General features: G+C 62.6%; 5 protein-coding genes across 9 annotated transcripts in view; 2 read left to right on the forward strand and 3 right to left on the reverse strand.

Moving 5' to 3' along the window:
• Nucleotides 1–768: 768 nt before the first annotated feature.
• On the reverse strand, nucleotides 769–12,592 carry SEMA3G (semaphorin 3G). Its single transcript, XM_042019859.1, has 16 exons — nucleotides 12,475–12,592; nucleotides 8,947–9,107; nucleotides 7,844–7,906; nucleotides 6,257–6,376; nucleotides 5,579–5,669; nucleotides 5,381–5,497; nucleotides 4,988–5,130; nucleotides 4,794–4,908; nucleotides 4,623–4,692; nucleotides 4,304–4,448; nucleotides 3,824–4,055; nucleotides 3,634–3,725; nucleotides 3,327–3,368; nucleotides 2,931–3,156; nucleotides 2,505–2,644; nucleotides 769–2,413 (listed from the first exon to the last, which is right to left on the reverse strand). The coding sequence occupies exons 1-16, from the start codon at nucleotides 12,560–12,562 to the stop codon at nucleotides 1,949–1,951; spliced, it is 2,310 nt and encodes a 769-aa protein (XP_041875793.1). The 5' UTR covers nucleotides 12,563–12,592; the 3' UTR covers nucleotides 769–1,948.
• Nucleotides 12,593–13,983: 1,391 nt separating this feature from the next.
• Nucleotides 13,984–20,098, reverse strand: LOC121660516 (aminoacylase-1-like). Of its 3 annotated transcripts, none has more exons than XM_042019897.1 (15): nucleotides 19,846–20,098; nucleotides 18,424–18,556; nucleotides 17,765–17,829; nucleotides 17,123–17,227; nucleotides 16,921–17,015; nucleotides 16,655–16,731; nucleotides 16,310–16,399; nucleotides 16,010–16,066; nucleotides 15,827–15,900; nucleotides 15,677–15,726; nucleotides 15,342–15,486; nucleotides 15,194–15,262; nucleotides 15,020–15,099; nucleotides 14,682–14,742; nucleotides 13,984–14,568 (listed from the first exon to the last, which is right to left on the reverse strand). In XM_042019897.1, exons 1-15 carry the CDS (start codon nucleotides 20,095–20,097, stop codon nucleotides 14,404–14,406), a joined length of 1,518 nt encoding a protein of 505 aa, XP_041875831.1. In that variant the 5' UTR covers nucleotide 20,098; the 3' UTR covers nucleotides 13,984–14,403. The 3 variants fall into 3 exon arrangements, with proteins under 3 accessions (XP_041875831.1, XP_041875824.1, XP_041875837.1); XM_042019890.1 differs by having other exon boundaries at nucleotides 18,424–18,568; XM_042019903.1 differs by lacking the exon at nucleotides 19,846–20,098 and adding an exon at nucleotides 19,737–19,818 and having other exon boundaries at nucleotides 18,424–18,568.
• On the reverse strand, nucleotides 20,086–25,689 carry ABHD14A (abhydrolase domain containing 14A). Of its 2 annotated transcripts, none has more exons than XM_042019961.1 (4): nucleotides 25,460–25,689; nucleotides 21,231–21,346; nucleotides 20,702–20,937; nucleotides 20,086–20,452 (listed from the first exon to the last, which is right to left on the reverse strand). In XM_042019961.1, exons 1-4 carry the CDS (start codon nucleotides 25,618–25,620, stop codon nucleotides 20,270–20,272), a joined length of 696 nt encoding a protein of 231 aa, XP_041875895.1. In that variant the 5' UTR covers nucleotides 25,621–25,689; the 3' UTR covers nucleotides 20,086–20,269. The 2 variants fall into 2 exon arrangements, with proteins under 2 accessions (XP_041875895.1, XP_041875886.1); XM_042019952.1 differs by lacking the exon at nucleotides 25,460–25,689 and adding an exon at nucleotides 21,476–21,814.
• ABHD14B (abhydrolase domain containing 14B) lies at nucleotides 22,615–23,897 on the forward strand. The gene is made up of 3 exons (XM_042019971.1): nucleotides 22,615–22,824; nucleotides 22,979–23,220; nucleotides 23,554–23,897. Exons 1-3 carry the CDS (start codon nucleotides 22,617–22,619, stop codon nucleotides 23,734–23,736), a joined length of 633 nt encoding a protein of 210 aa, XP_041875905.1. The 5' UTR covers nucleotides 22,615–22,616; the 3' UTR covers nucleotides 23,737–23,897.
• PCBP4 (poly(rC) binding protein 4) overlaps nucleotides 25,047–25,896 on the forward strand; it is a 6,520-nt gene continuing 5,670 nt past the window's right edge. The window contains exon 1 of one of the 2 annotated variants that reach the window (XM_042019920.1): nucleotides 25,047–25,226. The gene's annotated coding sequence lies outside the window, so the exon portion shown is untranslated. The remainder of the gene's footprint in view (nucleotides 25,227–25,896) is intronic. The other variant, XM_042019912.1, reaches the window with a different exon arrangement.

A 25,896-nucleotide genomic window follows, 5' to 3' on the forward strand; every position in this document is an offset into this window, starting at 1 on the left:
GCCTGCAGAATGCTGTGAGGCAGCCCTGACAAAATCTCTCCTCCTCCAGCCTTAGTGGTAAATCTACCCAGGAGGACCAGGTCCCCAAAAGGGGGCTGGCTGTTTGGGGGACTGTTTGCTCCTGGTCTCTTTTCCTGCTCAATTTGAAGCACTGCTGGCCCTGGTGCCATCTCCAGCTTCTCACAGTTCACCTCAGGGCCAGGTCCCATACACAGCAGAGCCCTCGGGCCCCCTCTTGCTGTGTCCCCCACAATGGGCAGCCCAGCCCCTGCTCTGCAGAGCGCAGGCATCGCTCGGAGGCAGAAGGGTGTGGGCGTTCCACACAGGTCAGTGCAGGCACTGCAGAGCTGTTTAATCGGGGCCCTGAGGAATCAGACTCCTGTCTCTCATTTCTGGCTTTGCACCCAGCTCCCTCCTTGTCTCTTGCTGGCTGTTGTTCTCCTGTGCCACTCAGGCCTGCCATTACCCAAATCCACGTGCTTGGCTCCCGCCCGGCCCCATAAATCAGCGCTACCAGCGCTACTCCCCTCCCTGCAGGACATGTCCCAGCCTGCCAGCCCCACCACAGCTCTCCCAGCCCAGGAGACACATGGAGTTTGCAGGAGAGGTGGGACAGAGAGCTGGAGAAGGGGGCCAGGACCCCCAACCTGTCTCTGTGGGATGGGGCAGTGCTGTCGAGGGACTTTGCTCCCGGGGAGCCACTGCTACAGCAGAAACACAAACACACACACACACACATAGGGAGGAGAGATGGTATCAGGACCTGGCTTTGTGTGAGCTATTTAGGGCCTTTTAATTATTATTATTATTTTTCTTTCCCGTTCCTCCAGCTCTGAACAATGCCCGTCCCGGCGGGGCTGCGGTTCACACCATTGTGTGGGGCTGCCCTGCCTCAGGAAGGGGCAGATCTTTATCACCCCAGGCTGACCGTGAGTGAGCTCATGTCGGGTGAGGAAAGCAAGAACACCTCGCTGGCAGCCTGGAGGTGCCCTCCAGGCACCTACTCCCAACCCCTGCATTTGGGGGAGGCCCTGGCTGCTGGTTTAGCTCCCCCAGGCAGCAGGAGCTCACCCAAACCAGCCACATCCCACCCATGCCCCTGCAGGACCACCAACCAGCAGAAACCACCCCAGCTGTGGTACAGCCCCCCAGACTGTGCTGGGGCTGCCTTCTGCCTGTCCCTGCTCCCACCTGGGCACAGTGACTGCAGTGGCATTAGTGCCTCTCCCAGTGTTTACCCAGGAACAGGTCTAACCTGCCGCAGCCATTTGCTGTTCTCCCCAACCCTGTCCAGCCCTAAAACTGTGGCTGTGAGGCGGACAGAGGAGAAGTGGGGAGCTGCACCCAGGAACAGGCTGGCCCTGCTGAGTGTGTCCCAGTGCCAAGAGAAGGGAGGAAGGAGCCCTGTCCCCCAGGGTATGCCCTGGGTGACACAGCACAGCTGCAGCTCCGCAGGCACAGCGAGTGACAGGGCTCCTCGTGCACACAGAGGCTTTTTGGGATGATGCTGGTTTTGCCCCCATACGAGCAGGCATCATCTTTCCCAGGCTCTGTGCTGGTGTGGAAAGAGCCTGGAGCCATCAACCGCTCCCCACGGCACCACACTCGGCCCCATTATTCACGGAGGGATCCAGCCAGCATCTGGGTGATAGCATGGCCCGGGTGGCACCATGCCACCATGCCCCACCCCACCCAGGGACTACAGCCCCCACCTGCTAAGTCACCTGCGAGAGCAAGGAGGGGCCAACGAGTCCCACCTCACCGCCTGTTTGTGAGGTGACCCTGCAGCCACTGAGGGTAACAGGGACCCGTCCATCCACTCCGGCCATGGGGACTACGCTGGCAGCACTGCAAGCCACCCACCAGGGCAAGATGCCCCCGGGGCCACCAGCAGCACGGGGAGCTGGTACTTGCCTGTGGCTGCCCCACATCCATTACCCTGCCCTCTCTAAGCGGCCGGTGCTTGCCGGGGCACACGGTTCCTCTCGCTGTGGGGTTTGGCCGTCCGTCCCTTCTTGGCCACGTCCACACCAGCCAGCACCAGCTTGGCCTGGGCCAGTTTGCTCTTGCGGTGGTGGGGGCGGCTGCTGCACCAGAGGCGGGCACAGTACTCCTCCACCCGCCATGGGTTTTGGGAGCTGATGAGGTGCATGATATCCTTGAACCAGGTTTTGGGAGCCTGTGGCACCAGCCAGGGCTCGGGGCAGAGCAGGTGCGGGAGCTCGTCCCCTCGCCCTCGGGGGACGGTGTGTGCCAGCTGCTCGCTGGCGATCACCTCCAGGGCGGTCTTGGACACGGTCCGGGTGAAGCCGTGCTCCAGCGTTTTGCAGTAGTAGGTGCCGGCATCGTGCCGGTGCAGCTTGCGGAAAAGCAGCCCGTGCTCCGTCTGCAGGATGCGCTCGTCCGTCTTCACCTGTCGGCCACCGCGAGGTTGGGGGTGTCCAGGTCTGGCCCCACACCCCTCCCGTGTGCCCGCAAGGGGAGCAGGTGCAGGGGAGCCTCACCTCATCCCGCTGCTCATCGGGGGGCCTCTGGACAAACCACTGCACGCTGGCCTGCGGGGACCGGGGCACGCACTCCAGGAACGTGCTGTTGTCCTCTGCCCCATAAAGCACCTTCTCCTCAACGCTCTCAAAATCACCCACTGGGGCAAAGACAGGCACAGACTCACAGGGAGGGCAGAGCCAGGCTTCCACTTGCCCAGGCGTCAGCCCCCCTTGGCCACCGTGTGACTTCATCCCCTTCTCTCCCAGAGGACAGCCCCAGCCCCAGCAGCACCCACCTTCTCTTGGTCTGGTCTATGAGATGGGCAGGTGAGAGTGCCCACATGGAATGGCCACAAGCCCCTCTGTGTGCTAGGGGTGTGGATGTCAGGACATCTTGGGGCACCTGGAGGAGCCCCTCAGCCCTGCAGGCCCCCAGTCTCTCACCGGTCAGGTTCTGGTCCAGACACTGGTGTGCAGGGTGGCTGTGGCGGGCATCCTGGCGGCGCTGGCGGCGCTTGCCGGAGGGCTGGTAGTGGGTGCAGGTGGTGCCATCCCAGGCGCAGTAGGGATCCCTGGCCAGGCAGCACTCGGCACAACCAGTGCCGTAGGACTCACACTGGTGCAGCCGCACCTGGGCCACCCCCAGGCTGGAGCCCACGTAGAGCGTTTGCTGGGGGAACAGCACCAAGGTGGTGATGTTGGCAACCCCCATGGGCTCAGCACCTGGGGGCCCAACCAGGACACCCCAGGGCAAGCACCACACAGCTTTGAGAGGCTAGTGACCACAGCTGGTCACCTGCCTGGTCCCCAGCCCCGTGGCCAAGCCGTGTCTGTACTCACACGCTTGACGGAGATCTCCATCTGTGTGATGGGCACAGGCACCTGTAGGAGATGGGAGTGGTCATCAGGCTGGCATAATCCTCACCACGGACAGCCCAGCTCATTCAGAGCCACCAGGGCTTGGCAGAGAATCAGCAATGTTTTGTGGAGGGTGAAAATACCCCCAGCCACCCTCTTCCCTCACAGCCTCAAGACCTTCCAGTGACCAACAACTCAGTGACAGCCCCGAGCCTCCATCCCCACGTGTGTCCCCAACCTGAGCCCACCCCACTGCCCCCTCCCTTACACATGGGGCAGTAAATGTCACCTTAAAAACCTGCAGCTCCTCCAAGATGACTTCCTCAGTTGTGGCTGAGCTTGTCTTCTGCAGGACCACCACCTTCAGCACTGAGCCAGCATCTGGGGGCCGAGGAGGATGGAGGTGTGAGCACCCTGCATCACACAGCCCTGGGAGCCCCAGCTCCGGGGCTCCTTCCTGCACTGCTCCTGCTGCTCACCTGTCCCAAGGAAGAGGATGTCGTGCTGCCCGTCCTCGGCCTCCACCCTGTCCACCACGAGCTGGCGCAGCCGGTGGGGCAGGTCGGTGTTCACGAGGAGGGGCCGGCGGTGCCGGGGGTACACGGCCTTGTACATGAGGGGGTGGGCGCGGGCGAAGTGCAGCACCTCGTCGGGGAAGTCCTTGGTGGTGCTGTACTGCCGCCGGGGCTGGTTGGTGGTCTTGCTGGGACACTGAGGGGACAAGAGGGGACCAGCTCAGCCCAGCCACCCCAGCACCCATCCCTCCTTCCCCCTTCATTGCTCCTGAGAGCTGGTTTGGGTCCCTCTCTGCCTTCCAGTTTGGAATCCATCTTTTCCACCCCTTTGCCAGACCTTGGCAAACCACCGGCTGACCTCTCCAGGAGGTGAGAAGATGGGGGATGGCCCCACCACCATCCCAAAAGAGCAGAGGGGACCTGGAGCTCCAGGGAGTCACTCACCACGCCTGGCCGTGGGTAGGGCACCCTGCCCTCGTAGGCACCCCACCGGTGGTGGGGGCTCTCCCGGTGGGCAAAGGGCCCGTTGAAGACCTCCCGGATGTCGGCCATGCGGTACACACAGACAGCAGAGCCCCGGAAAATGTGGCTGAAAGGGGATGGAGAATGGGTTGAGCAGAGCCATGCTTGGCACTGCTGGCAGCGGGAGCACCGACATCCCTGTGCAGACCAGGGGAGTGGCCAGCAACCCTTGGTGACAGTGACAGGGCAGGTCATGGGCAGCTGCAGCTGGATATCCCCAGAGACGAGCTGGACCACTCACCTGACGGTGCTGAAGAGGGCATAGATCTCTGGGCTCTTCCCATCCTTTGTCCTCAGCAAGAAGACATCCTCTGGAAATGAGAGCATGTTTTTTTTCCTGGATTCCAACTAAGTGACCAGCCACCAACTAAGTGACTAGCCCCGGTGCAGTACAGCTCCACGCACCCCTTACCCAGCTCATCAAAGTAGGTATCGATGCCACCAGGGCCGGGGACAGAGCACACCAGCCGGGCTTTGTTGAAGGTACTCCACTTGTTGACCAGCACTCTCTGACCACCAGCATCATTCTGCAGGGACAGGGAGCATCAGGGCCACTGCTGTGACTTGGTGCATCCCTGTCCCCCGCAGTCCCCACCAGCATCTCACCACGCAGACACGCCCCACACGGCTGACGATGGCGTGCTCCTTGCTGTCTGCCTCCACCACCTTCTCGGTGAAGAAGAAATAGGCTTTGTCATTGTCCCGGTCATCATTGTCTGGGATCAAGTGGGCTGCCACAAATTTCGGATCTACAAGCAAGAGCCAGCCATGTCAGGTGGGGAGAGAGGGAACAGCCACCACCTCCAGACCCCACACCATGCTGGGGCCGGATGCCAGCCAGGAGCACCCCCAGACCTTGCTGCCCTGGTGCCTTTCCCTGCTCTTAGCTGGCACGGGGGATGCTGCACCATGGCCACAGATGCTCTGGCCACCACAAGGTTCGTGGTCCCCGGCACTAGCCCTGCTGGGGGGAATGGAGGGGCAGAGGGAAGCTGTTACCGTTGAGTAAGCGCTGGTCCACCTCTGTGCGCAGGGCAGAGCGGGTCCCCATGCTGCGGAAAACACCGGGATCGCGTCCCAGGAAATCTGCGGTGAGGCCGGCGTACAGCTCCCCACCTGCAAAAACACCCAGCTGGCACAGGGACCATCCCTGGCCCAAACCCCAGAGGCTCCCAGATCGTGAGGAAGACAACCCACCGATGATGGTGCTGGCGAAAGCACGGCTGGGCTCATGCGGGCACCTGCCCCGGCCACTCTCCACACTGGCGGGGTCCAGGCTGAAGGTGTGCTGGGGAGAGCAGCAGCCAGGTGAGCCCCAGGCTGTGCCTGGGCATGCAGAGGCCAGCTCTGGTCCCTGCCTGACTTGCACCTCACTCAGTGCACCCAAAGATCATCTGGAAGCAGGATCCACGCTTTTTGAGGCAAGACTGATGCCATGAGGGTCCAAAGGGACCCACCAGCTCCACTGCTCGCCCGCCTGCCTAGTCGGAGTCATCACGGTACAGGCAGAGCTCCCGCTGCCCAGGCAGGGCCAGGCTGTGAGGAGGGCTCTGAGGGGTGTTCTGCCATCCCACCCCAGCCAGCTTGATTTATGAGCAGTTAGCTGGGAGAGGAGAAAATGCCACCCCCACCTCAGCCCCTGGGGACATGTCTGTAAAGGGAATGCCAGGCCAGACAGATGGGAAAGCTGGACAGGGGGCAGCAGAAGGACAAAGGGACTACAGGGAGCTGGTTCCTGACACACCCCCCCACCAGTATTCAGGGTAGAGCAAACTCCACATCTAGCATCCCCACGCAGTCCCAAGGCCCCTCAGGAGAGAGGCAGGCAATGGGGATCTACATCCCAGGGGTGTCCTGCTGGGGATGCTGCCCTACCTCGCCACGGTGCCCCACGTAGACAAAGGTGCACATGGGGTGGAAGGCGCCCGTCCCACAGGCCAGCAAGTGTGTCCGGTTGTAGGGATGCAGCACACGGACGTAGTTGGCACAGTCAGTCTGGGGGGACAGCAGGGGAGAGGAAGGGTCACAGGGTATTGGTGCCTTGCCCACCCCCAGCCCCCTGCCTCTGTCTAGGGCCCTACGACAGTGGGTGAGCCCCAGCCCTGGCTCCCTGCCTCCAGCCCGGTGCCAGGGATCTGGGGTGGCAGCTTGTACCCACTGACAGGGCTTGTATGGACTTCATCTGGGTGGTCCCCAGCCCACTGCAAAAGGACAGGGCTTTTTACTGGTCCTCCTGCTGCAAGAGCATCCCAGGGGACCCACACGGGATCCAGCTGCCACCTGGGCATCTCCTGCCTGCAGGCACCTGTGCACTCACCCTGTCACACAGCCCACGCTAGCCAGGGGAGCAACGTCACCTGCCCAGCAAGCTCCAAGCCCTGCCCCAAGCCCCTGGCGCCCAGGACGTGACCAGATGCAGGGACATCCTTCCCCGTCATGTTCCTGCTTACGCCAGGGATGAAACAAAAGGAGGAAACAGTGGAGACAGAGACCCACAGGCATCCTGGGCTGCCTCCAGAACAGCCCTGGTCGCTGCTGTCTGGAAGTGTCCCCTTCTCTGGGGGATGACAGCAATGACACCCCCAGGGCTGGAGACCTGCCACCTCTGACTTTGCACATTATCTCCTGGCAGTTCCCACTGGAAAAGGGCTCCCATCCTTCTCCACCATTAGCTTGGCAGCTCCCCCTGGCCAGCGCCAGCCCTGCCTGCCCTCCATTGTCCCCTCCACAGCGGGATGCGAGGCCCCTCATCTGCTGGGAACACCGCTGCCGAGCCGCCCCGGGGGTTCCCAGCTTCCTGCTGTTTATTTTCCCTTTGCAAAGAGCCTCTAAAATAGCAAGTGAAAAAAAATATATGTTCAAGGAAAATAAAAAGTTGAGCCTGCCCTGGCTTGGATCTGTCGGTGAGAGCTGGTAAAATAAACACCGAGAGCAGAACAGGGACTCCTGGGAGCAATTTGTCTGGGCCAGGGGAGCCTTGGGGACTTTCGCCCCGCCACAGTCCTGCTTCATATCAGGGCAGGGGGACACAAAGAGGGGTAAGGTTTAGGGAACAAGGTCACCAAACCTGAGCCAGTTACAGATTTCCCACCACTGGAGACAGCCAGGATGGGCCAGGCAGTGTTGCTGGGGTCTGGAGCACACCATGGGGATTTTTGTCCCTCCAAGCTTGGGTCCCAAAGCCCAGCTATCCCTGCCTGCTCATGCAGCCACATTGGGACACACTGACCACCACTCTGTGGCCATGGGGCTGAGCAGAGCCACCGAGACAGGATTTCCAGAGCCTGGAGCGAGCCTCTTGCATGGCCAGGATTGGCCACTGACTCCCTGCCTCAGTTTCCCTTGTGCACCAGGATTAAATGTCCCCTGAGCCCCAGGGGGCCATCCCTGGCAGGTGACAACAGCCCAAACATGGGGGGAGCCATCTGGCACAAGGGGACCCCCACATAGGGAGAGACTCACCCCTGGGTCCTTCCCCTTTCGAAAACACTCCTCCGTCTGCCCAGGGCGGGGTGGCCAATGGATCTGGAACACAAAGGGTCTGTTGGAGCAGGGAGGGGGGACAGCAGGGACCCAGCCATGCAAATCCACATCCCCAGGCTGCCAATGGCAAGGGGATGGAGAGAGGGACAGAGAAAGGGACCACAGCTCCCTGGAACCCACCCAGCCCAGGACTCCCACTCTATAACCCCGGGCAGGACCCTTCCTCCTGGGGAGATGCGTCCTGGCAGTAATAACCCACAGCTGGGCTGGATTGGGGTGGTCATGCTGGGGATAGCTGGAGCTGGACTGGAAGGGGGTAGGCCTGTGGGTGGCCTGGGGAAAGGGTGCCCAGGGGACAGCAGGAGTGATGGAGTCCATGTCCCCCACAGCCTTTAGCGGCTCTCAGACCAAGGGCAGCTTGGGTACACAAGCCCTTGACCCCACCGCAGTGACCCAGCACACCGAAGGGCACTTCATTTCCTCCTCCTCTTTCTTCAGCTAGAAACTGCCCAGAGCTGTGTTTGAAAAACAAAAAGTCAAAGTGGAGAGGGTGAAAGAGGAGGGGAGCCACCACCCGCACCATCACTTTGGTCCACCACCTCTCCCACCAAGGAAGCAGGAGAGATCTGGGGGCTTTGCCGGCTGAACCCTGCCACAACTTCTTGCAATGATGGATCCCTTTAGCTCCGTGTCTCTGCAGGCTTTCAGCTGAATATTTGGCCCGTGAAGGGGATGCCCAGATGGTGATGGGCAGCACTCAACCTCCCAATGACAGTTTTTTAGAAGAGTGGGGTCCAAAACAATGCTCAATACCCAGAAATCACTGGTGGGCTGCACCATCAGTCTCTGAGGCTGATGATCGTGACTAATTGCCAGCTAATTGCCCTCCAGACACCACAGCCAGCCTGCCCTTGCCAGGCTCTACAAGTTTATGGAATAATTTTGAGGCACTTGAGATGAGGCCATCCCCAGGGCAGGTCTTGTTTCAGAGTGACTTTGCCTGGCTCAGTTGGGCACTGACAGGTCCACAGCGGCCAGGGTGGGGACAGAGACTCCAGGGTGCTCAGCAGGACCCAGCTCACCTCCTTGGCATCTGCACTGGTCCTGTCCAGGAGCAGGGAGTAGAGCACATCCTTCCCCCCGATGAAGAGCCGGTCGCGATACTCATCCAGGTAGAGGGAGCGGAAACCCAGGAAACCGCGGTGACCAAAGAAGAGGACGGAGCGGTTGGTGCCTAAAAGCTCTGCCAGGAAGAGATGAAAACATCAGCAGGAGCCATCCCAGCCCCAAGGGTTCCTCCGAGCTGCTGCTTCTGAGTATCATGCAGTTGTCCTGGAGTCAGCAGAGCCGCTCACAGCCACTCTGGACTGCAGCATGTCGCCATCCCTTCCCAGAGGCATGGACATCCCAGCCTCAACCTGGCTGGAGTGCTCTTCTCCCTGTCAGCCAAGGATGAAGCTGCAGAGCCAAAAAGCAGCAAGGTCCCAAGCAGGGTTGCCACCCCCAGCAAGGTTTGGCTGAACCACCCCGGACTCCTGCTGAGGCCGTGCCACCGCAAGCTGGGCTGTGCCATCAGCCCCGGGCTGGGCTCACACAGGGCTGGGATGGTGGCGAGACCGGACATGGCGTGGGCAGAAAGCAAGGCCTGTCCCTGCTGGGTGCCAGCCAAGGACACAATAGCAGGCACACAGCCAGTGCCATGGGGAAACTGCCACACAAAGCCCGCCACTGCCACCACCACCAGAACTCACTGACAGGGACGCTTCCTCCCCAGGCACCTGGAGAGAGACACCAGCATGGGGGTACTGCATCCCTAGGATGGACATCACATCTCAAAGCAACTGGGTCTGACAGTCAAAGCCCCCAGAGCAGGCCCAAGCCTGAATCTCGTGCGATGCCAAGGGGACCCTCACAGTGACGATGAGGCGGGAGCAGTGGCTCGACTGGTTTCCGGTGGGAAATGACTTCCAGGGTCACCAAGCTGGCACAGTGGCGCCCACACAGCTGCCACAGCTGCCAGAGGGAGAGGGCCAGAGGGAATGGCTCAGCTCCATGGGGCTCTGAAAACCATCCCGACCCCAGGCCAGGCCACTGTGACTGCCAGACGGAGAAGGAGGAGGAGGACAAAGCGCCATTGATGAGCACAGCTCTGTCCCCAAACACCCTCCGGCCCGGAAGACTGCCAGCCACTGCTGCTGACCCCAGGGAAACACCCAGCCCGAGCATCTCCCACATGTCCCCGTGAGAAGGGAGGTGGTGCTGGGACAAGCCCAATTGGCACAGCTCAGGACACTGGGGTGCCAAGTCCTGCTCTTGCTGGGGGGACATTTGTCACTTCCAGCCAGGAGGTGGCCAGCGATACAATGCCACATCCTGGTGGGAAATGTGTCTTCTAGGCCCTGCAAGGGAGACAAGGTCCATCCCCAGCAGGGGACAATAGACACCTTCACCCCATCACACACCCCATCCCTGCTCAAGGGCAGTCCCAGTGCCCGAACTGGTGATGCCAGTGGCACAGAGGATACAGCTCCAGTGGCTCCATTCTCATCGGGAAGACCCCTGTGCCTGCAAGCAGAGCTGGCTCCCGGCACTGTTGGCCCCTCCACCCAGTCTGGTACCCTCCTCCCTGTGCCCTCCCAGCATCAGGTCCTCCCGTATCACCGGGTACAGCCCAGGAAAATGCTGTCATCTCCTTCTATTCTTGCCCAGCAGTAATATTTTCCCAGCTCAGAACAACATTGGCCAAGTCGTCGGGCTCCTTTTATTGTTTCAGGCAAGGCTTCCCCTTCTCCCCCAGACCTGGCGAATTCCTCCTGTGCCTCGGGTTACACTGGCTCAGGGCGCCTTCCTCTTCACCTCCCCAGGGAACAGCCCCTTGCCATGCCCCATCCATTCCTGGGACACCTTTACCCCAGGGTGGGGCTCCCGCGAGAGCCACCCCACAAGCGGGGGTCCCTCGGGAGGGACAGCAAAGAGCACAGGGCAATGCTTCCACTCCACACAACAGCAAAATGCTCTGTCCCGTCTCACATGAGCCACTGTTGGAAGTCGAAACAAAAGGAAAAAAGTGGCTTGAAGTGTGAGGCTGGGTACATGGCCATCCCTGCACCCACAGCACTGTCCTTGTCACCCCCCAAAGTCACCTCACAGCCACGCAGAGCCCAGGTCGAGGAGCTCTGCAGAAACAGCTTCAGCTCACCACGGGTTTAATTTCCGAGGCTCTAATGTTTTTAATTGAAATTTTCTTTTTTTTTTTTTTTTTTCTTCCCCCGGGGAGAAGGCGGTGGCAGAATTTGTTTCATGGGAAATTTCAGTTTCTGTTTCCAATTTGGAAGACGAATGGAATAATCAGCTTAAGGAAAAAAAAAAAAATCTTCCAAAGGTGGCTCATTCCCTGTGGGAGGCTGAGAGGAGCTTCCACCCCGCCCCGGGGCAGCTCCTCGCACCTGGGAAACGGCCGCGCACGGCTGGACTTTGCGCTGGAGTGGATCAGACACTGAGCCAGACCCTGAGCCCCACGATTCACCCCTGCTGAGACCTCAAATCTCCTCGCTCTGCTGCCAAACCCAACCTGAGGACACCGGATCGCATCACGGGGCAGAGCCATGAGCCATCCCGGACTCTCAGGATAAGGGGGTGGGGGGCACTGCATGCCTCAGTTTCCCGTTCAACAGAGAGGCAGCCCCTGGGGTCACCTGCTGTGCCCCAGGACAGAGCAGAGGATGCAGCCAGACCCGGGAACCCCCAGCCCAGGCAGCAGAGGAGCAAATTTTCCCCTGGCACTGCAGCCCCCGGGGCTCTGAAGTGCTGGGTTGCCCAGGCCTTTCCCCCTTCTGGGAAGGGGGAAGATACACATTATGTAATTTATGTTAATTTTTTTAGAGCAGGTTCATTGCTTTGAGGCCAGGAGGAGATTGGGGCGCCCCAGGCTCCGTCAAGTTTGGCAGGAGCAGCCCGTGGATTAGGTTGGCAGGGCGGGGGATGCGGCGAGCCAGAGCAGGATCACAAGAAGAGTTTTAATTAAAACCAAGCACTGCCCCCGCAGCCCCCCGAGGGGCCCCGGCACCCCAGCACCCGCACCCCAGCGCCACGGGGCTCGGAGGGTGCAGCCCGGGGACCCACCCACCCACCCAGCCGAGGGCAGGATGCTGAGCGCCCACCACGCCGGGGGACCACCCGCGCACCGCAGCCCCCCCCCCAACACACAAGAGAAAGCGTGCCGGGGCCAGAACACCGCCGTGCCTCAGTTTCCCCGCACCCCACGTGGGAGACGATCCCCCAGGGGCAGCAGCGGGGCTGGCGCGGAGCCCGGCGGCACAATCCCTGTCCCCGTCACCCTGCTCCCCTCTTCCTCCTCCTTCTCCTCGGGGGTCCCCACGTCCCGCGTGGGGAGCGGAGAGTGCCGGGCAGCCACCCACCGAAACCCCGGCCCAACCCGAGCCCCCAGCACAATTTGCCCACCAACCGCACCAAAAAAACCCCGTACTCCGGGCGCGGCGCCCGCAGCTGAGGCTCCCCAAGCCCCCAGGGCCCCGGAGGGGGGACCCTGAGGACACCCCTCCGTGGACAGCCCCCCCCGTCCCGCAGCAGGTGCCCTCGGCCCGGCTCACCGCGGTAGGACAGGCGGAGCCGGGGCAGGCTGTGCCCCGCCGCCCAGAGCCAGCACAGCGACAGCGACACCGCCACGGCCGCCCGCATCCCTCCGCCGCGCCCGCGGCCGCCGGTGGCACCGAGCTTTTATGGGGCCGACATCCGACCGCCCCCGGCCCGCCCCGGCCCGCCCCGGCCCGGCCCCGCCATACCCCGTCCCTGGGCGGCGGGGATGCGCGGGGGGACGGCCCCATCTCCCGGGAGGACCCCGAGAACTCCGCACATCCCCAGAAGTGTCCCCTGCCAGCGGCGCTTTAGCCGTTACTGCAGTTCCCTTCCCAAGAAGTGACCCTGCCAACACCTCTGGCTCTCCCCTGAGGTTGGGGAGCAAGGGAGGGAAGCTGGGGTCCTCCAGCCTCGCACTCCTGAGGTAGGAGAGGGCACACAGACCTGCCCCGCGAGAAGGATGCTCAGCGTGGTGTGTTCTCCAAGCACCAGCAAGCACACAGCTGCCAGGTCCCATCTCAGTGCCAGGCAAGCTGGGGACAGCAGGCCAGCTGGGGCAGGGAACTGAGCAGGGTCGAGGGGGGCACAGGGTGCCACACGTAGCCCTAGCACACCCACAGGGCAGGGGATGCGCTGCTGTCTGCCTGCAAAGGCGCAAAGGTGCCAACACCCTGGGCAAGGACTCCACGGTGCCCACACCACTCCCATGCCATCCTCCCCCAGGGCTGCGAGGTCAGGGGATGTGGTCGTATGAGACATCAGAGAATCCACGCCGGCCTCCCTTGGGAGCCTCATCACACAGGCAGGTGTGTCCCGCATCCAGAAACCTTGGACTTCCCCCTGCACTGAATGGAGGGGAAGGAGCTGAGGAGCTGGTGGTTTCTCCCTCAGTGCTTCATCACCACCAGCCTCATCTCTTCTCCCAGCCCGGCATGGGGCAGCCTCATTATCCCCAGCCCCCCAAGGGTTCCAGCAGCTTTCTTAATTAAAACAGAGGTCAGGAGGCTGGGAGATCCCTGGCTTCCCCCCAACCTTTTTAATGGAGCAGCTCTGCAAGTCTCCCGAGCAGTGTAAAACCACCCCAATTCACTCAGTGGGCCCTTGGTTTCCCTAAGGAACAGCATGGCTGGGACAGATCCCACACCCTGGGGTGCTGGGGAGCCACACAGAACAAGCAAGGAGGAGATGCAGCTGATGGCAGCTCTGGCAGGTAAGCGGAGCTGCCTGCCCAGACCCGCACACTGCCTGCCCTGACCAGAGGGTCTGCAGGAGCGGCACTGCAGCAGAAGCTCTGGAGAGAGGGAGGGAAGGAGAAGGATGAACCCCAGCACCAGTCCCCTGAGGCTGATCGGGAGCAGAGGCCCCTCAGCGTGCCCGGGCAGGATCCTGCCCGCTCTGCTGTCATGCAGGCAATGAGCCCAGGGGAGGAGAAGCACCCCAGCAAACTGCACCATGCGAGGAAATCGGCAGCGCCTGGGCGAGACCCTGCGGGCAGCGCCATCGTGGACAGACAGACAGACTGCTCCGCTCCAGGCTGTGCTTAGCAAGATTTATTGACAGGGAGGGTGGGCAGCACTGGCCCCAGCTCCCCCAGCAAGTGAGCAGGGAGGCAGGACGAGGCATGGGCAGGCAGAGTGGGGCACTGGCCAGCCCCTCACCACCCAGCCAGTGCAGCCAGAGATGGCACAGGGACAGAGGGAGGCACTGAAAACACCAGGAAAGGCTGGAGGCACCTGGGCATGAGGCTCTGCTGGCACTTGGCCAAGGGGGACATAACCCCCTGGGTGTCACCATCAGGCCAGCCCTGAACACAGCCAATGTGGCATGATGCCATCTGCATCCCCAGCACACTAGCAGGTATTTGCTGTGCCCAGCCCCTGCCCCTCTTTTTAAAGCCTTGGCTGTCTCTGCTTGGCACCCCCTTCCTGCCCCTTGCCAGGCACTCAGCCCTCAGCAGGCAGCGGGGGCACTGAAGCCAGGGCAGTCAGGAGGCGGGCGTAGATCTCGATGCCCCGCAGGAAGACTTGCTCATTCAGGAACTCGTTGTGGTCGTGCAGCAGCACCGGGGTGCGGTTCATGGGCGAAAAGCCAATAGCAGGGTGTCCTGCCTGGAGATGGGGAGGCACAGGGTGAGGTCAGAGCTGGCAGGGGCACCACGTGCCCCCCTTCACCTGGACACAGCTCCTGCTTGGGGCTGCAGGTCTGCTGGCATCGCACTCACCGCTCGGATGTAGCGGCTGTCAGTGGCAGCCGGGAAGATCTCGAGCTTGAGCTGCAGCTTCCTGTCAAGTGAGACCCTGTGTCAGCATGGGTGCAGGGCCAGCCAAGTCCCCTGTCCCCCTCATACCCCATGGGCAAAGAGACTGTGCCAGGACATCCCTCAGCCCTGAGGGACACTCAGTCCCATCCCTTTTGGGGGGCAACGGGGAGATGCTTTGGCACATCACAGGGCTCCCCATCCCAGCCTCTGACATGACCCCAGAGACCCCCAGGGACCACCTGGCTTCCACCAAAGGATGTCCCTCCCAGGCTTCCACCCTTCCTGGGGACACTACTTACATGTCCCTACAGACCCCGCTGAAGGCCTTCCACCACGGGTCCGACTCCTCGGTGGATGTGATGTGTTGGTCCATGCATTTCTGACAGAGGGAGAGGGCAGATGAAGGGGCAAGGAGGTGGCACTTGGCAGGGGAGGGACAGGCACGATATGCCCAGGTGGCTGAGACCCCTCACCTGGTGAAACTCATAGGTGACACCATCCCCAGCACCGCGGCACCACATGGCCACCTGCTCCTCGAAGGCCTGGGGCAGAGACCAGAGGAGGAGTGTGAGCAGGGTATCCTCATCCCACTCTCCTGGGTGGGGCTGGCAAGGTGCCCACCTTCAGGTCCACGGTGGGTGGGATGCGGATGTCGAAGCTGGCGGCCATCTCGGAGGGCACCACGTTGAAGGAGACGCCCCCCTCCAGCATGGTCATGTTGAGCGAGGTGACGTCCCCTAAGGTCAGGCTTGAGTCGGACTTGAGCCTTGGGGGATGCAAGGGAGAGTCACTATCTGCCCCCGTGGGGAGGAGTGCTTCCCCACCCTGCCATCATGCAAAACGGGAAACTGAGGCACAGGGCAGCAGCGCCAGATCACAGCCTGGCTTGGGATCCCAAGGACCCCCTTCATGGACTGAACTAAGCCACTGCCATCCCACTGCCCATCTCCTCCTACCTCTGCTTCTCGCTCTCCCTGAAGGCCAGGAAGGAGTTGATGACTTTGTGCTGGGGAGGGAAGGGCAGCGGGTGAGGACCAGCCCCATGGGCAGGGGCCTGGCAGCCCAGGGCAGCACGGGGGGAGCACAGGGTGTACCCCCTCTCTTACCATCTTCTCAGCCGCCGTGTTGCTGATGAAGCGGGACCCATGCCCGGGGCTACCCATGCACTTCACCTTTATCCCTGCAGCAGTAGGCGTAGAGGGAAGGGTGGAGCAGAAAGCCTAGGATAGCACCAGTGCCCCAGTGCCCAGGAGAGCCAGGGACAGGGCAGTGGACACACAGATACTCACACCACGGGCTCCTCTCGCCATAGAAGACACTGAAGGTGTCAGATGGGCTGGCCAGGCCTGTGGTGGACACAGACAGGGGGTCAGTGGGGCATGGGGGTGCCATGATGTGCCCCCTCTGCTCTGTCCTGGCAGCATTTTCCCTCCAGACTGGCACCATGTGGGTCACTGCCCAGGGGAAGGATCCCCTAAGGGGGTCCCTGGAAGCATGTGGGATGCTGGTGCCTGGGGAGTGATGCCAACAGGCAGAGGAGTGTGTGCCAAGAGGAGACACATCCCTGTGCCAGCCCTATCACCACTCACCCTCATCCATGGCAAAGCCCACGTTGAGCACTTTGAACTCAGGGCGCTGCACGAACATCTCCATGCCCTTGTGTCCGCCCACCTCCTCATCTGTGGGGGAAAGCCTGGCATGGAGGAAGGCACTGGGGCATCCCCCAGCCCGCTACCCCCTAGGCCTCCTTCCATGCCAGCTTGGATGCCATCAGCACACCCGATGTCCTCAGACATGGAAACCTCTCCAGCCTTGAGCTAGGGGAGGTTGGAATCTGGAGAGCCTGGTGCCTGGCTGCCACGGGAGACTCCAGAGCACAACCCAGCTGCCAGCCCCTTCTGTACCTCCTGAGAGGGAACAGCCTGGGGACTCACCAGGCACAAAGGTGAGGTGGATGGTGCGGGCAAAAGACTTTCCCTCTGTCTTCAGCCTCCGGATGGCCTCAAGGTACCTGCAAGGGAAGGTAGTGTCTGGTCATCGTGGAGGAGAGGGGCTTGTGTGCTCTCAGCCACCTCAGGGCAGGTCAAGCGGTGGCACCTCTGGTCCCAGGGACCCTGAGGACAGTGGCATCCTGTCCTGCATCACTCAGAGACACCACCAGCACCGTGCCCACCCAGCGGGTGCAGAGCCCTCCACTCACTGGATGGAGACACACTTCATATCCTGGGCACCCCGCGCGTAGATGTTGCCTTGCGAGTCCTTAACTGCCTCGAAGGGTGGGTAGGTCCAGTGCTCCTGCAGGGAACAGCATCCATGATGGCAGAGGGGCACAGAGGGCACCAGCTCCCATCCACCCTGTCCTCCCCTCCGTGCCCTTCCCACCCCTCACCCTGTCCCAGCACCTCAAAGACAGGCACGACGTCGGTGTGGGAGTTGAGGAGGATGGAGCGTAGGCGGGGGTTTGTGCCCTGCCAGGTGAGGATCAGCACCACACGGCCCTGGCACACCTGTGGGACAAAGGTAGGATGTCACCAGGGTCCAGGATGGGGACAGAAAGGCTTGGACCAGCAGGCTGGAGCCAAAAAGCATCAGCTTAGGAAAAGTTTCTGGATGCCACCCGGCCAGTCACCCCTTTCTCCACTGGGAGAGGGAGCAGGCCTGCCTGAACCCGCACAGCCAGCCAGAGCCCGGCTGCAGGTGCCAAACCTGGCTGCAATTCAGAGGAGGGAAGACAAACCCAGCATCTTCCCCTGGTGCCCGGGAGTCTCCCAGGACAGCCAGTGCCCAGCAGGAAGGATGGCCCCAGCCAACGTGACCCTGCCAGGTCCCCAGCTAATCATAGCACAGGCAGCTGCAAAGGTCAGTGGGGAGCAGCCAGAATACTGGCTTAAGGAAGGGCTCAGGTCAGCAGAGGATTACAGGCAGAGGGGATTCACTCCTGTCCAGCTCTGGGTGCAGGCAGAGGAACATCTTGGTCACTAAGGACCCAAACACAGGTGGATAGATGGGTGGACAGACTGGAGGCTGCTCCTCAGCTTGCTCACCTCCACTTTTTGGCAGGCCAAGCCCAGGTCGGTGCCGACACGCTCCAGAAACCGGATGGCCGCATCTGGGGAAGAGTAGGGATGCTCAGAGTTACAGCGGGGTTTCTCATTGCAACCCCCCAGGGACCCCAAGGCTCTGTGGGGTTCCCAGACCAGGGAAAGAGATGACAAGAGAGGGCAGGTGCTGCAGGTCCTGGACATGAGAGGTGGCCATGAGCAGGGAGAGGAGCAGCTCATCACCATCCCTTTGGGGTGAGGACTTGGGAAATATGAATAAAATAAAAATTGAAGGGGGGTAAGTTCAGGGAGAATGTTTCTCCAGTGGAGTTTTGGGAGCTCCTCACCAATAAAATGTACTTTAGTGGGAAGACATAAATGTTAACAAAAGGAGATCACTCATCCCAGAGCCAGGGCAGCATGGAAAAGGAAGCAAGGAGCACGGGACTGGAAGAAGCAAACAGCAGCTCTGAGGGCACTTGAAACGTCCCTGCCCCAGCCAAAGGCACCAGCAGAGATAAGGCGCAAAGGAGTTCACTCGTTAAAACCACCATCAAAACAGCCCCAGCACAGGACTTGGGCACCTGGGTCCAAAGATCAGAGCTGCAAAGCTGCATTGCCAGATCCCCACATGGCTCCCCATCCTGTCCCCCCATCCTCACCATAGTCAGGTTTAGGGTGGACGGTGTCAATCCTCAGGTACTCCCGGAAAAGCGTAACCGAGGGGTTCTCTGAGGCCCCTGTGCTCTTCCCGGGCTTCCCAGGTGCCATGTCTGGGACCAGGGCTGCAAAGCTCTGGGGAAAGAGCTGCAAGATGGTTAATCACCCACCGGCCCCTCCAAAGTCCGCCCTCACACTCAGTCGTCACAGAAACCGAAGGGAGATGGGGCAAAGTTCTCCCCCATGTGACTCCTGGGACACTGCCACCATGGGAGAAATCCCCCCCACTTGGGTACAGAGCAGGATGGGGTGTGCCTCCCACACTGTCCTGTCTTTCTTCCCCCAACACACATGTTCCTGCCCCAAACACAGTGCCAGGACAGGCTGTGATGCCCAGGCAAGGGGTGAAATCCAGGGAAGGGCTAGCTGGGAGGAAAGGGGGGCAACTAGGTGGGGGAATATGAAGAAGGGTAGAGGGGAAGAGGGGTGTGTCAAGTAGGGAGACAGGTAGCTGGGATTAGCCAGGGGTTAGAGGTTTGGGGGAATGCTGGGGGATGCAGGCAGGGAAGGCGGGATGCTGGTGTAAGGGGGTCCAGGTAGGGAGAAGGGAACTACTGCCTGGCTAAGGGGATGAAGGAGAGCTGCAAGGAAAGGCTCTGAGGGTGCAGGGAAATGGGGGTGGTGAAGGGGGATTGAGTGTTAACAGAGGACAGAGGTACTGGGAGACCACATTAGGGTGCCAGGGTACTGTGGGAGCTGTTTGAGGGGTGCTGGAGGAGCAGGAGGATGTGGGATACTTAGGGGCACATGGGGGTTCAGCAGGAGGGGTGAAGGGGAGCACGGGGGGGTGTATGGGAGCAGGGGCTGCAGAGAGGCTATGAGGGGTGCAGTGGGACTGTGGTTAGGGGTGCAGGGGTGCCGTGGCTGGAGGTGCAAAGGGGCACAGGTCGGGTACAGGGGTACCATGGCTGGCGTGCAGGAAGCGGGCACAGCGGGGTGCAGGGGTACCGCAGCTGGGATGCAGGGACACCATGGTTAGAGTTGTGGGCAGGGCAGGGTCCCGCGGGTAGGGCTGCAGGGGTACTGTGGTTAGGGGTACAGGGTGAAGCAGAGGGCAGGCAGGGCACCGTGGTTAGGGCTGCAGCACTTGCGTTATTGGGGTGCAGGCGCAGCACGGGCAGAAGGGCAGAGGGGTGCTGGATACTGTGGTTAGGAGTGCAGGGGGTGCAAGATACCACGGTTAGGGGTGCAGAACGGTGCGGCAAGGGGGTGCAAGGGGGTAGACGAGGGGTGCAAGGGGGGGGGTGCAGGATACCTTGGCCCGGGCTTGAGGGGGGAGCGAAGGCACCGGAGCACCCACCCGCGGGGTGCCGGGCGCTGCTGTCCGGCCCCGCTGCCCGGCCCCCCGCCGCCCCCGGCCCTACCTCAGCGCTGCCGCCGCCGGCGCTGCCCGCCCGGCCCCGCTCCGCCCGCTCCGCTCCGCTCCGCCCCGCCGGCAGCAGCGGGCAGGAGGCGGGCAGGGGCGGGCAGGGGAGGAGCGGGGGGAGCAGAAGTGGCAGGGTGAACGCAAGGGGCACAGGCCACCCTCCTGGCCTCACACTAGGGGCAGAGAGATGAGGCTGGAGCTCGAGCAGCCCCGCGGCGCTTGGGGACACACGCAGAAAGCAGAGCAGCATCAGTTTATTGGCCTCGTGACAGACGACACCCTGTCCTGCCAGCAAGGGACACCGCCAGTCCCCACCCCCGCCACCCTGGGGGTACCCCAAGAGGGAACAGCACCCCTCATGCCAGCTCTCTGTGTCTCCCAATCCCTTGGACGCCTTCTGCTTGGCAGGGAGGAGGCAGCGCTCACTTCAGCTGGTGCAGGAAGCCCAGCAGGGCCCGGTGGAAGTCCTCTGGCTTGTCCAGGTAGCAGGCATGGCCAGCACCGGGCAGCACGGCCACACGGTGCTTAGGGAGGTGCTGGAGGTTCTGCAGGGCCTGGGGAGCCAGGCTTGTGTCACGGTCACCATACAGGATCAGGGTGGGCGTCTTGGTAAGGGGAGAGAGAAAACAAGAGCAGTTGTCAGAGGGGTAAATGGCCACCACGCTCCCCCTGGACTGTCACCGCAGGGGGCTGCAAAGCTGAGGGGAGGCAGGTGCCAGCACCCTCATGAGCTGGGGGACACAGGTCCCCCTCACTCACCCCAAAACAGTGCCACCCTCCACATCACCCTGCAGCCAGCTGGCTCACAAGGCTCACCAATACCCAGGACAGCCCCCAAGAGCCCAACAACCCACCTGGACCCCCTGGTACTGCTCAGCAGTGTAGTCCTTGGTGCCCACAGGTGCAATGGGCACGAAGCCGGCCAGCTGGTCCCCATGTGCCAGGAGGAAGGGCAGGGCAAAGCGGCCGCTCATGGAGGGGCTGACGAGAACAGGCCTCTGCATGCCCAGCTCCTGGAGGACATGGTCCAGGAAAGTCCTCCGGCCTTGTGCCGTCACCACCATCTCCACTGGGGGCGAATCCCCATAGCCTGGTATGGGGAAGAGGGCATAGGGTGGTCAGGGGGCACTGTGCAGCCTGCAATGGTCTCTCCTCACCAGGGTTCAATGGCTTGTCAAAAAATGGACACTTGCTGAAGCCCCAGGATTGTACAGTCGCAGCCATCAATGGCCCAGGACAGTGACAAATCCCGAGCACACTGCCCCAGGAATCACCAGTAGCCATCCAGAGCCCTCCCTAAAGAGATCCAGAGCCCAGCAGCGACTAAGATGAGGGACTGGAGCTGCCCAAAGTGATCAGCTAAGCACAGTGCCATGGTCCTACCAGGCAGATCTATTGCGACCGCACGGTAGCCTTCTCCAGCGAGCAGTGCCAGCGTGCCCAAGGCCTCCCACGTCTTGGAGGTGAATGCCTGGCCGTGCAGGAAGAGGACATCGGGCCTGCGTGGGGGGAAGACAAGTGGGAAGGGGTCCAGGAAGGCTGCCATGCCTGCAGCGTCCAGCGACCACGGGGGCTGGTGAACACCGACCCCAGGGCCTGCCACCCCCCATGCCGGCGGGCTGACCCACCTCCCGGGGCCGACAGCTGCTGCGGGAGCCTCCCTGTAGAACACGGGGGGCTCTCCCGCAGCCATCCCCGTCCTCACGGTACCGTTGGCCGCGCGCCAACCCCGCTTCCCCTCGTCAGGCCGTGAGCGCCGGGCGGCCGGCAGCAAGAGGTAGAGGAGGAAAGCGAGGAGCGCCCCGAGGAGCAGCAGCCCCAGGCGGCTGCGGGCAAGCAGCATCTCCGCTCCCGCTGGAGAAGGAGAGCGGCAGCGCGGGGCTGCGGGACCCGGCCCCGCTGCTGCGGGGGGACAGGTCCCGGTCCCCGCTGCTCTGCTCGGCCCGGGCCCTGCCCGAGCCCCCGCCCGGCGCTGGCGGCCCCGCTCGGCCCCGGCCCCGCTCGGCCCCGGCCCCGCCGTGCACGGCGCCGCTGAGCCTTCGGGCTCCGTCTGGCGGCAGCCCGCGGCGCCGCAGCCCCGAGGGATGGAGTGGAGCCCTTGCTCGGGGATGGGCTGGGGCTCGGCTAAGCTCGGCAGAGCTCGGCTATGTTCATCAGGGGCTCGGTGGCTCTCGCCAGAGCTCGGGCAGGGCTCGGGATGGGCTCAGTCTGGCTCGGCAGAGCTCGGGTTCTGCTCTACAGCGCTCGACCTGGCTCGGTAGAGTTCGGGTAGGGCTCGCCTTCGCTCGGCAAAGCTCGGCTTCGCTCGGCAAAGCTCGGCTTCACTCGGCAAAGCTCGGCTTCGCTCGGCAAGACTCGGCTGCGCTCGGTAAAGCTCGCCTTCGCTTGGCGGGGCAGGGCTCGGCTCTGACCAGTGGTTCCCGGGGCCGCCCCGGACCTTGCGCTCCGTGAGGCGGTGCCGCCGTTCTCTCGCACGCCCCGTCGGTCTTTGGCCCCGGGACGCGGCACCCCCAGTCCCGTGGTGCAGCGGGGAAGAGGCAAGAGGGGGCCGGCCCCGTGCGCGGAGCAGCAGGTAAGGGCTGCGGGCCCGGGAGCCCACCTGGCACATCAGTGACCCCGCTGGTGCCACCACAGTGAAGGTGATGCCGGTGTGACCTCTCATAGCCCTCCTGCCTTCCTGCCACTGCCAGGCCTCAACAGCAGCAGAAGGCCTGTCAGCCCTTCTGTTCCCACCTGTCACCCCACTGAACAGCCCCCCGGCCCTCAGGCATGGCCACCCCGCGGATCACTGAGAGCACTGTCACAGTGCAAGGACAGACCCTTTTCTACCGCCAAGCTGAGCCAGCCCAGGCAGTGCCCAAGCTGACAGTGCTGCTGCTGCATGGCATCCGCTTCTCCTCCGAAACCTGGCTGCAGGTGGGGACGCTCGCCACACTGGCCGAGAACGGCTACCGAGCCGTGGCCATCGACCTGCCGGGTAAGGTGTGGTGAGCACAGCCCTAGAGTCAGGTGGGGTAGTCACCGGTTTGTGGTGCCAGGATGGCAACCCTGGTGTCGTGGTGTGCTGGCTTCTCCCAGTCACTGAGGTGGTGTGGAGCCTGACAGGGCCACTTCTGTCTCCCACGATTCAGGGCTGGGGCGCTCGAAGGATGCTGTCGCACCAGCGCCCGTGGGCCAGCCAGCACCGGCAGCGTTCCTGAAGGCAGTTTTGGAGGCTCTGGGCCTGGGTCCAGCTGTGGTGATCAGCCCATCGCTCAGTGGCATGTACTCGCTGCCCTTCCTCTTAGAGCACAGCCACCTGTTCAAGGCCTATGTACCTGTGGCACCCATCTGCACTGAGAAATTCACGGCGGAGCAGTATGCCCAAATCAAAGTACGGCCTGGAAGGACACTGGGGAGGTCAGGGAACTGGGAGGGGATGGTGAAGAGGGGACCCTGGTACTGGGGCTGGGCAGGGGAAAGGCCAAGCGGGCCAGAAACCCTGTTGCCACTGAAAAAGGGGAATGTGGTGATGAAGGAATGTAAATGTGAGGTAGTGGGAGGGAAAGAGGGGACAATTGGAGACCCAGGAGTCTGAGCTTCAGTTTCCCTTTGTCATACTGGGTGGGGGAGAAGGGCAAATGTCTCCCCTCCAGGGTGTCCCTGGCCAGGAGGAGCGAGGGCCTGGGTGACACTTGCAGGCTCAGAGTGCGTTCCCCCTCTGCAGACCCCCACGCTGATCGTGTACGGGGACCAGGACGCGGAGCTGGGGCAGACCAGCCTGAACAACCTGCAGCACCTCGCTGAGCACCAGGTGCTGATGCTGCAGGGTGCAGGACACGCCTGCTACCTGGACAAACCCAATGAGTGGCACCATGGACTCCTGGCCTTCCTGCAGCAGCTGAAATGAACAGGATGGGACCTGGGCAGGGGGATGTGGCCAGCCCACCCACCCCTCTGCCTGCACATGCACCCTTGTGCCAACCCAGGTGCTCGGCTGGCACTCACACTGTACTGGCCCACACCAGCACCCACCTCTCTCGAGACCAAATAAAACCCCAGGCTCTGCCACTGCTTTCCTGCCACCTTCATCCTGCTACTTTTCCACCTTTCCCACCTCCTTCCCTCATGCCCGCCTCCATGGCTGCTGTCCCACACAGGTCTGAGGGGTGACAGCAGGGAAGATGCAGCCTCTGAGGGATGGTACATTTGGGACTTGTGGGTGGGTGAGTGCCAGCCTTGCTGGAGCCCACCCATCACTTCTGACAGGACCCCCATGAACCTCAGATGGTGCTGAGGGAGGCCCAGGGCTGTGTTCAGGGACGGGTAGGTCCCTCAAGGTAGTGACAGCCACGTCCCCAGCCTCCTCTTCATCCTCCTCTTCCTCCTCCCACCCCTCCTGGCATACACCCAAGTCCAGGGTAATCCACAGGGGCTTAAAAGGGAACTGCCAGCCCCAGCAGGCTCCTGCCCACGGCAGCATCCACCCAGCACCCTGAGGAGGTGGGGGGCGATTTACCCAACACGAACAGATGAGGGGGCGGGTGGGGAGGCCTGACAGACAGGGGGACAAGACCCCTGCCTGCCACCTGCATCCTCTGCCTTTGGTGCTGCTGCACCGGGCACTCGGGGGCACAGATGGAGCCGGCAGCAGGGTGCCCCCCAGTGCCCCCCCTTCCCCAAGCTTGCCTGGGCTTTAGCTGCTTACGCCAGGGCGCAGGAGGATTTAGTGGGGGAGGTAATGGGGGGGGGGGCACTTTTCTGTGGGTGCAGGATGCCCATGTGGGGGACACAAGGCAGTGCCAGGGGTGCAGGAGCTGGTCCCTGCCCTGGCAGTACGGCAGGACCCCTGTCTGGAGCATCCCTGTCCCCCCAGATGGTTCAGGTCCCCTGTTGCTGTCCCAACCCCCCTATGCAAGGGTGCCTCCTGCCCTTCCAGGCGCTACCTCACAGCAGCAGCCCGGGGTGCCAGCGGGCCCTGGGGTGCCAGCTGCCCCATCCCTGCCCGCTCCGGTGTCCTTGAGCCCTCGAGCCCTGCCAGCTGATCGGCTTCCAGGAAAAAAACCACGCAATTACAAAGAGGGGCGATGTGTGAGCCAAAGGGAGGGGGGCCGGGGGGGCCAGGAATGTCCCCAGCGGTGGCAGATGGCCTTACCCAGGGTGCATTGTTCCTTTTAGTGTCTCTTATCCGCTGTAATAGGATCCCGGAGGGAGGGATGTGGGAGAGGGGAAGAGCGAGGGGGGCCCCGGCGTGGACCGGGGTGGGGGCCGGGGCTGCCAGCTTGGCCCTGGCCTGTCAAGCGGCTCATTGTTCCTGCCCCGGGTGTCACTGGGCGCCGCCGGGGACAATGTGGCACTGAGCGGGGCGGCCGGCGGTGGAGGGACAAGGCGCACGGAAAGGTACCCGCCAGGCCCCACTCCGCGGGGACCAGAGGGCTTGGGGCGGCCGGGAGGGCGAGCAGAGAGAGGTTTCCCCAGGAACGGGGTGGGGGCTTCCTCCTATCGTCCCCCCCTCCCTTTGCCACCCGAAGGTGCCCCGAAGGACGGGCGGTGCCCAGCTTGGTGGCTGTCCCAATGGCAGGTGGCCTGTGCCCATCACCGGGACCTTTGGCGTCCCTGCCAGCCTGGCTCACCTGGGGGAGAGCACCCCCCTGCCCGCAGACCCCCCACGCGTTGTCTGTGGCAGTGGGGGGACACTCGTGGCCCTGCTGCGTTCCCTCTGTCCCACCGCCAGCCTCGTCCTTCTTCCCCCGGCGGGGTCTTTTGTCCCTGGCGGATTCCTGCTGCCATTCATCCCCGGGGGACTGGGGACCCCGGCCGGCTGCGCGGTCCCTGCCGGCACCGCACACAGCTCCGGATGCCGCGGGCAGGGGTTACAGCGGGGTGCATCCCTCCCCCTCCGCCCCACTTCAGGCTCCCCTGCATCAGGAATGGGAATATTCCCCTTCTTCAGTCTCTCCACCTTTCTCCAGCCCGCGGTAACAGGAGGGTGGAGACGGGGCGTTCAAACCACTCCGGGGGTGCGAGCCATAGCACTTAGAGGGTGCGCCACCCCCACCCCCCCCCCCCC

Source organism: Corvus kubaryi, unplaced genomic scaffold, assembly GCF_017639235.1.
Source record: "Corvus kubaryi isolate FWS band 111438036 unplaced genomic scaffold, C.kubaryi_AGA036_p1.0 124, whole genome shotgun sequence".
NCBI classification, from domain to species: domain Eukaryota; kingdom Metazoa; phylum Chordata; class Aves; order Passeriformes; family Corvidae; genus Corvus; species Corvus kubaryi.

Excerpts from the sequence above, each read along its gene's own strand:
- SEMA3G (XM_042019859.1), bottom strand. The coding sequence starts at position 12,562 with ATGCGGGCGGCCGTGGCGGTGTCGCTGTCGCTGTGCTGGCTCTGGGCG. Across the intron at positions 4,056-4,303 it reads CCTACCCACGGCCAGGCGTG|TGTCCCAGCAAGACCACCAA; the intron begins GTGAGTGACTCC and ends TTGTCCCCTCAG. Across the intron at positions 3,726-3,823 it reads CATCCTCTTCCTTGGGACAG|ATGCTGGCTCAGTGCTGAAG; the intron begins GTGAGCAGCAGG and ends CTCGGCCCCCAG.
- ABHD14A (XM_042019952.1), bottom strand. The coding sequence starts at position 21,690 with ATGCTGCTTGCCCGCAGCCGCCTGGGGCTGCTGCTCCTCGGGGCGCTC. Across the intron at positions 21,347-21,475 it reads GCAGCTGTCGGCCCCGGGAG|GCCCGATGTCCTCTTCCTGC; the intron begins GTGGGTCAGCCC and ends CCCCCCACGCAG. Across the intron at positions 20,453-20,701 it reads AGCAGTACCAGGGGGTCCAG|ACGCCCACCCTGATCCTGTA; the intron begins GTGGGTTGTTGG and ends CCCCTTACCAAG.
- LOC121660516 (XM_042019890.1), bottom strand. The coding sequence starts at position 20,097 with ATGCTGCTCTGCTTTCTGCGTGTGTCCCCAAGCGCCGCGGGGCTGCTC. Across the intron at positions 17,830-18,423 it reads CCACCCTAAACCTGACTATG|ATGCGGCCATCCGGTTTCTG; the intron begins GTGAGGATGGGG and ends ACTCTTCCCCAG. Across the intron at positions 17,016-17,122 it reads ACGTCGTGCCTGTCTTTGAG|GAGCACTGGACCTACCCACC; the intron begins GTGCTGGGACAG and ends TGTTCCCTGCAG.
- ABHD14B (XM_042019971.1), top strand. The coding sequence starts at position 22,617 with ATGGCCACCCCGCGGATCACTGAGAGCACTGTCACAGTGCAAGGACAG. Across the intron at positions 22,825-22,978 it reads CGTGGCCATCGACCTGCCGG|GGCTGGGGCGCTCGAAGGAT; the intron begins GTAAGGTGTGGT and ends CCCACGATTCAG. Across the intron at positions 23,221-23,553 it reads AGCAGTATGCCCAAATCAAA|ACCCCCACGCTGATCGTGTA; the intron begins GTACGGCCTGGA and ends CCCCCTCTGCAG.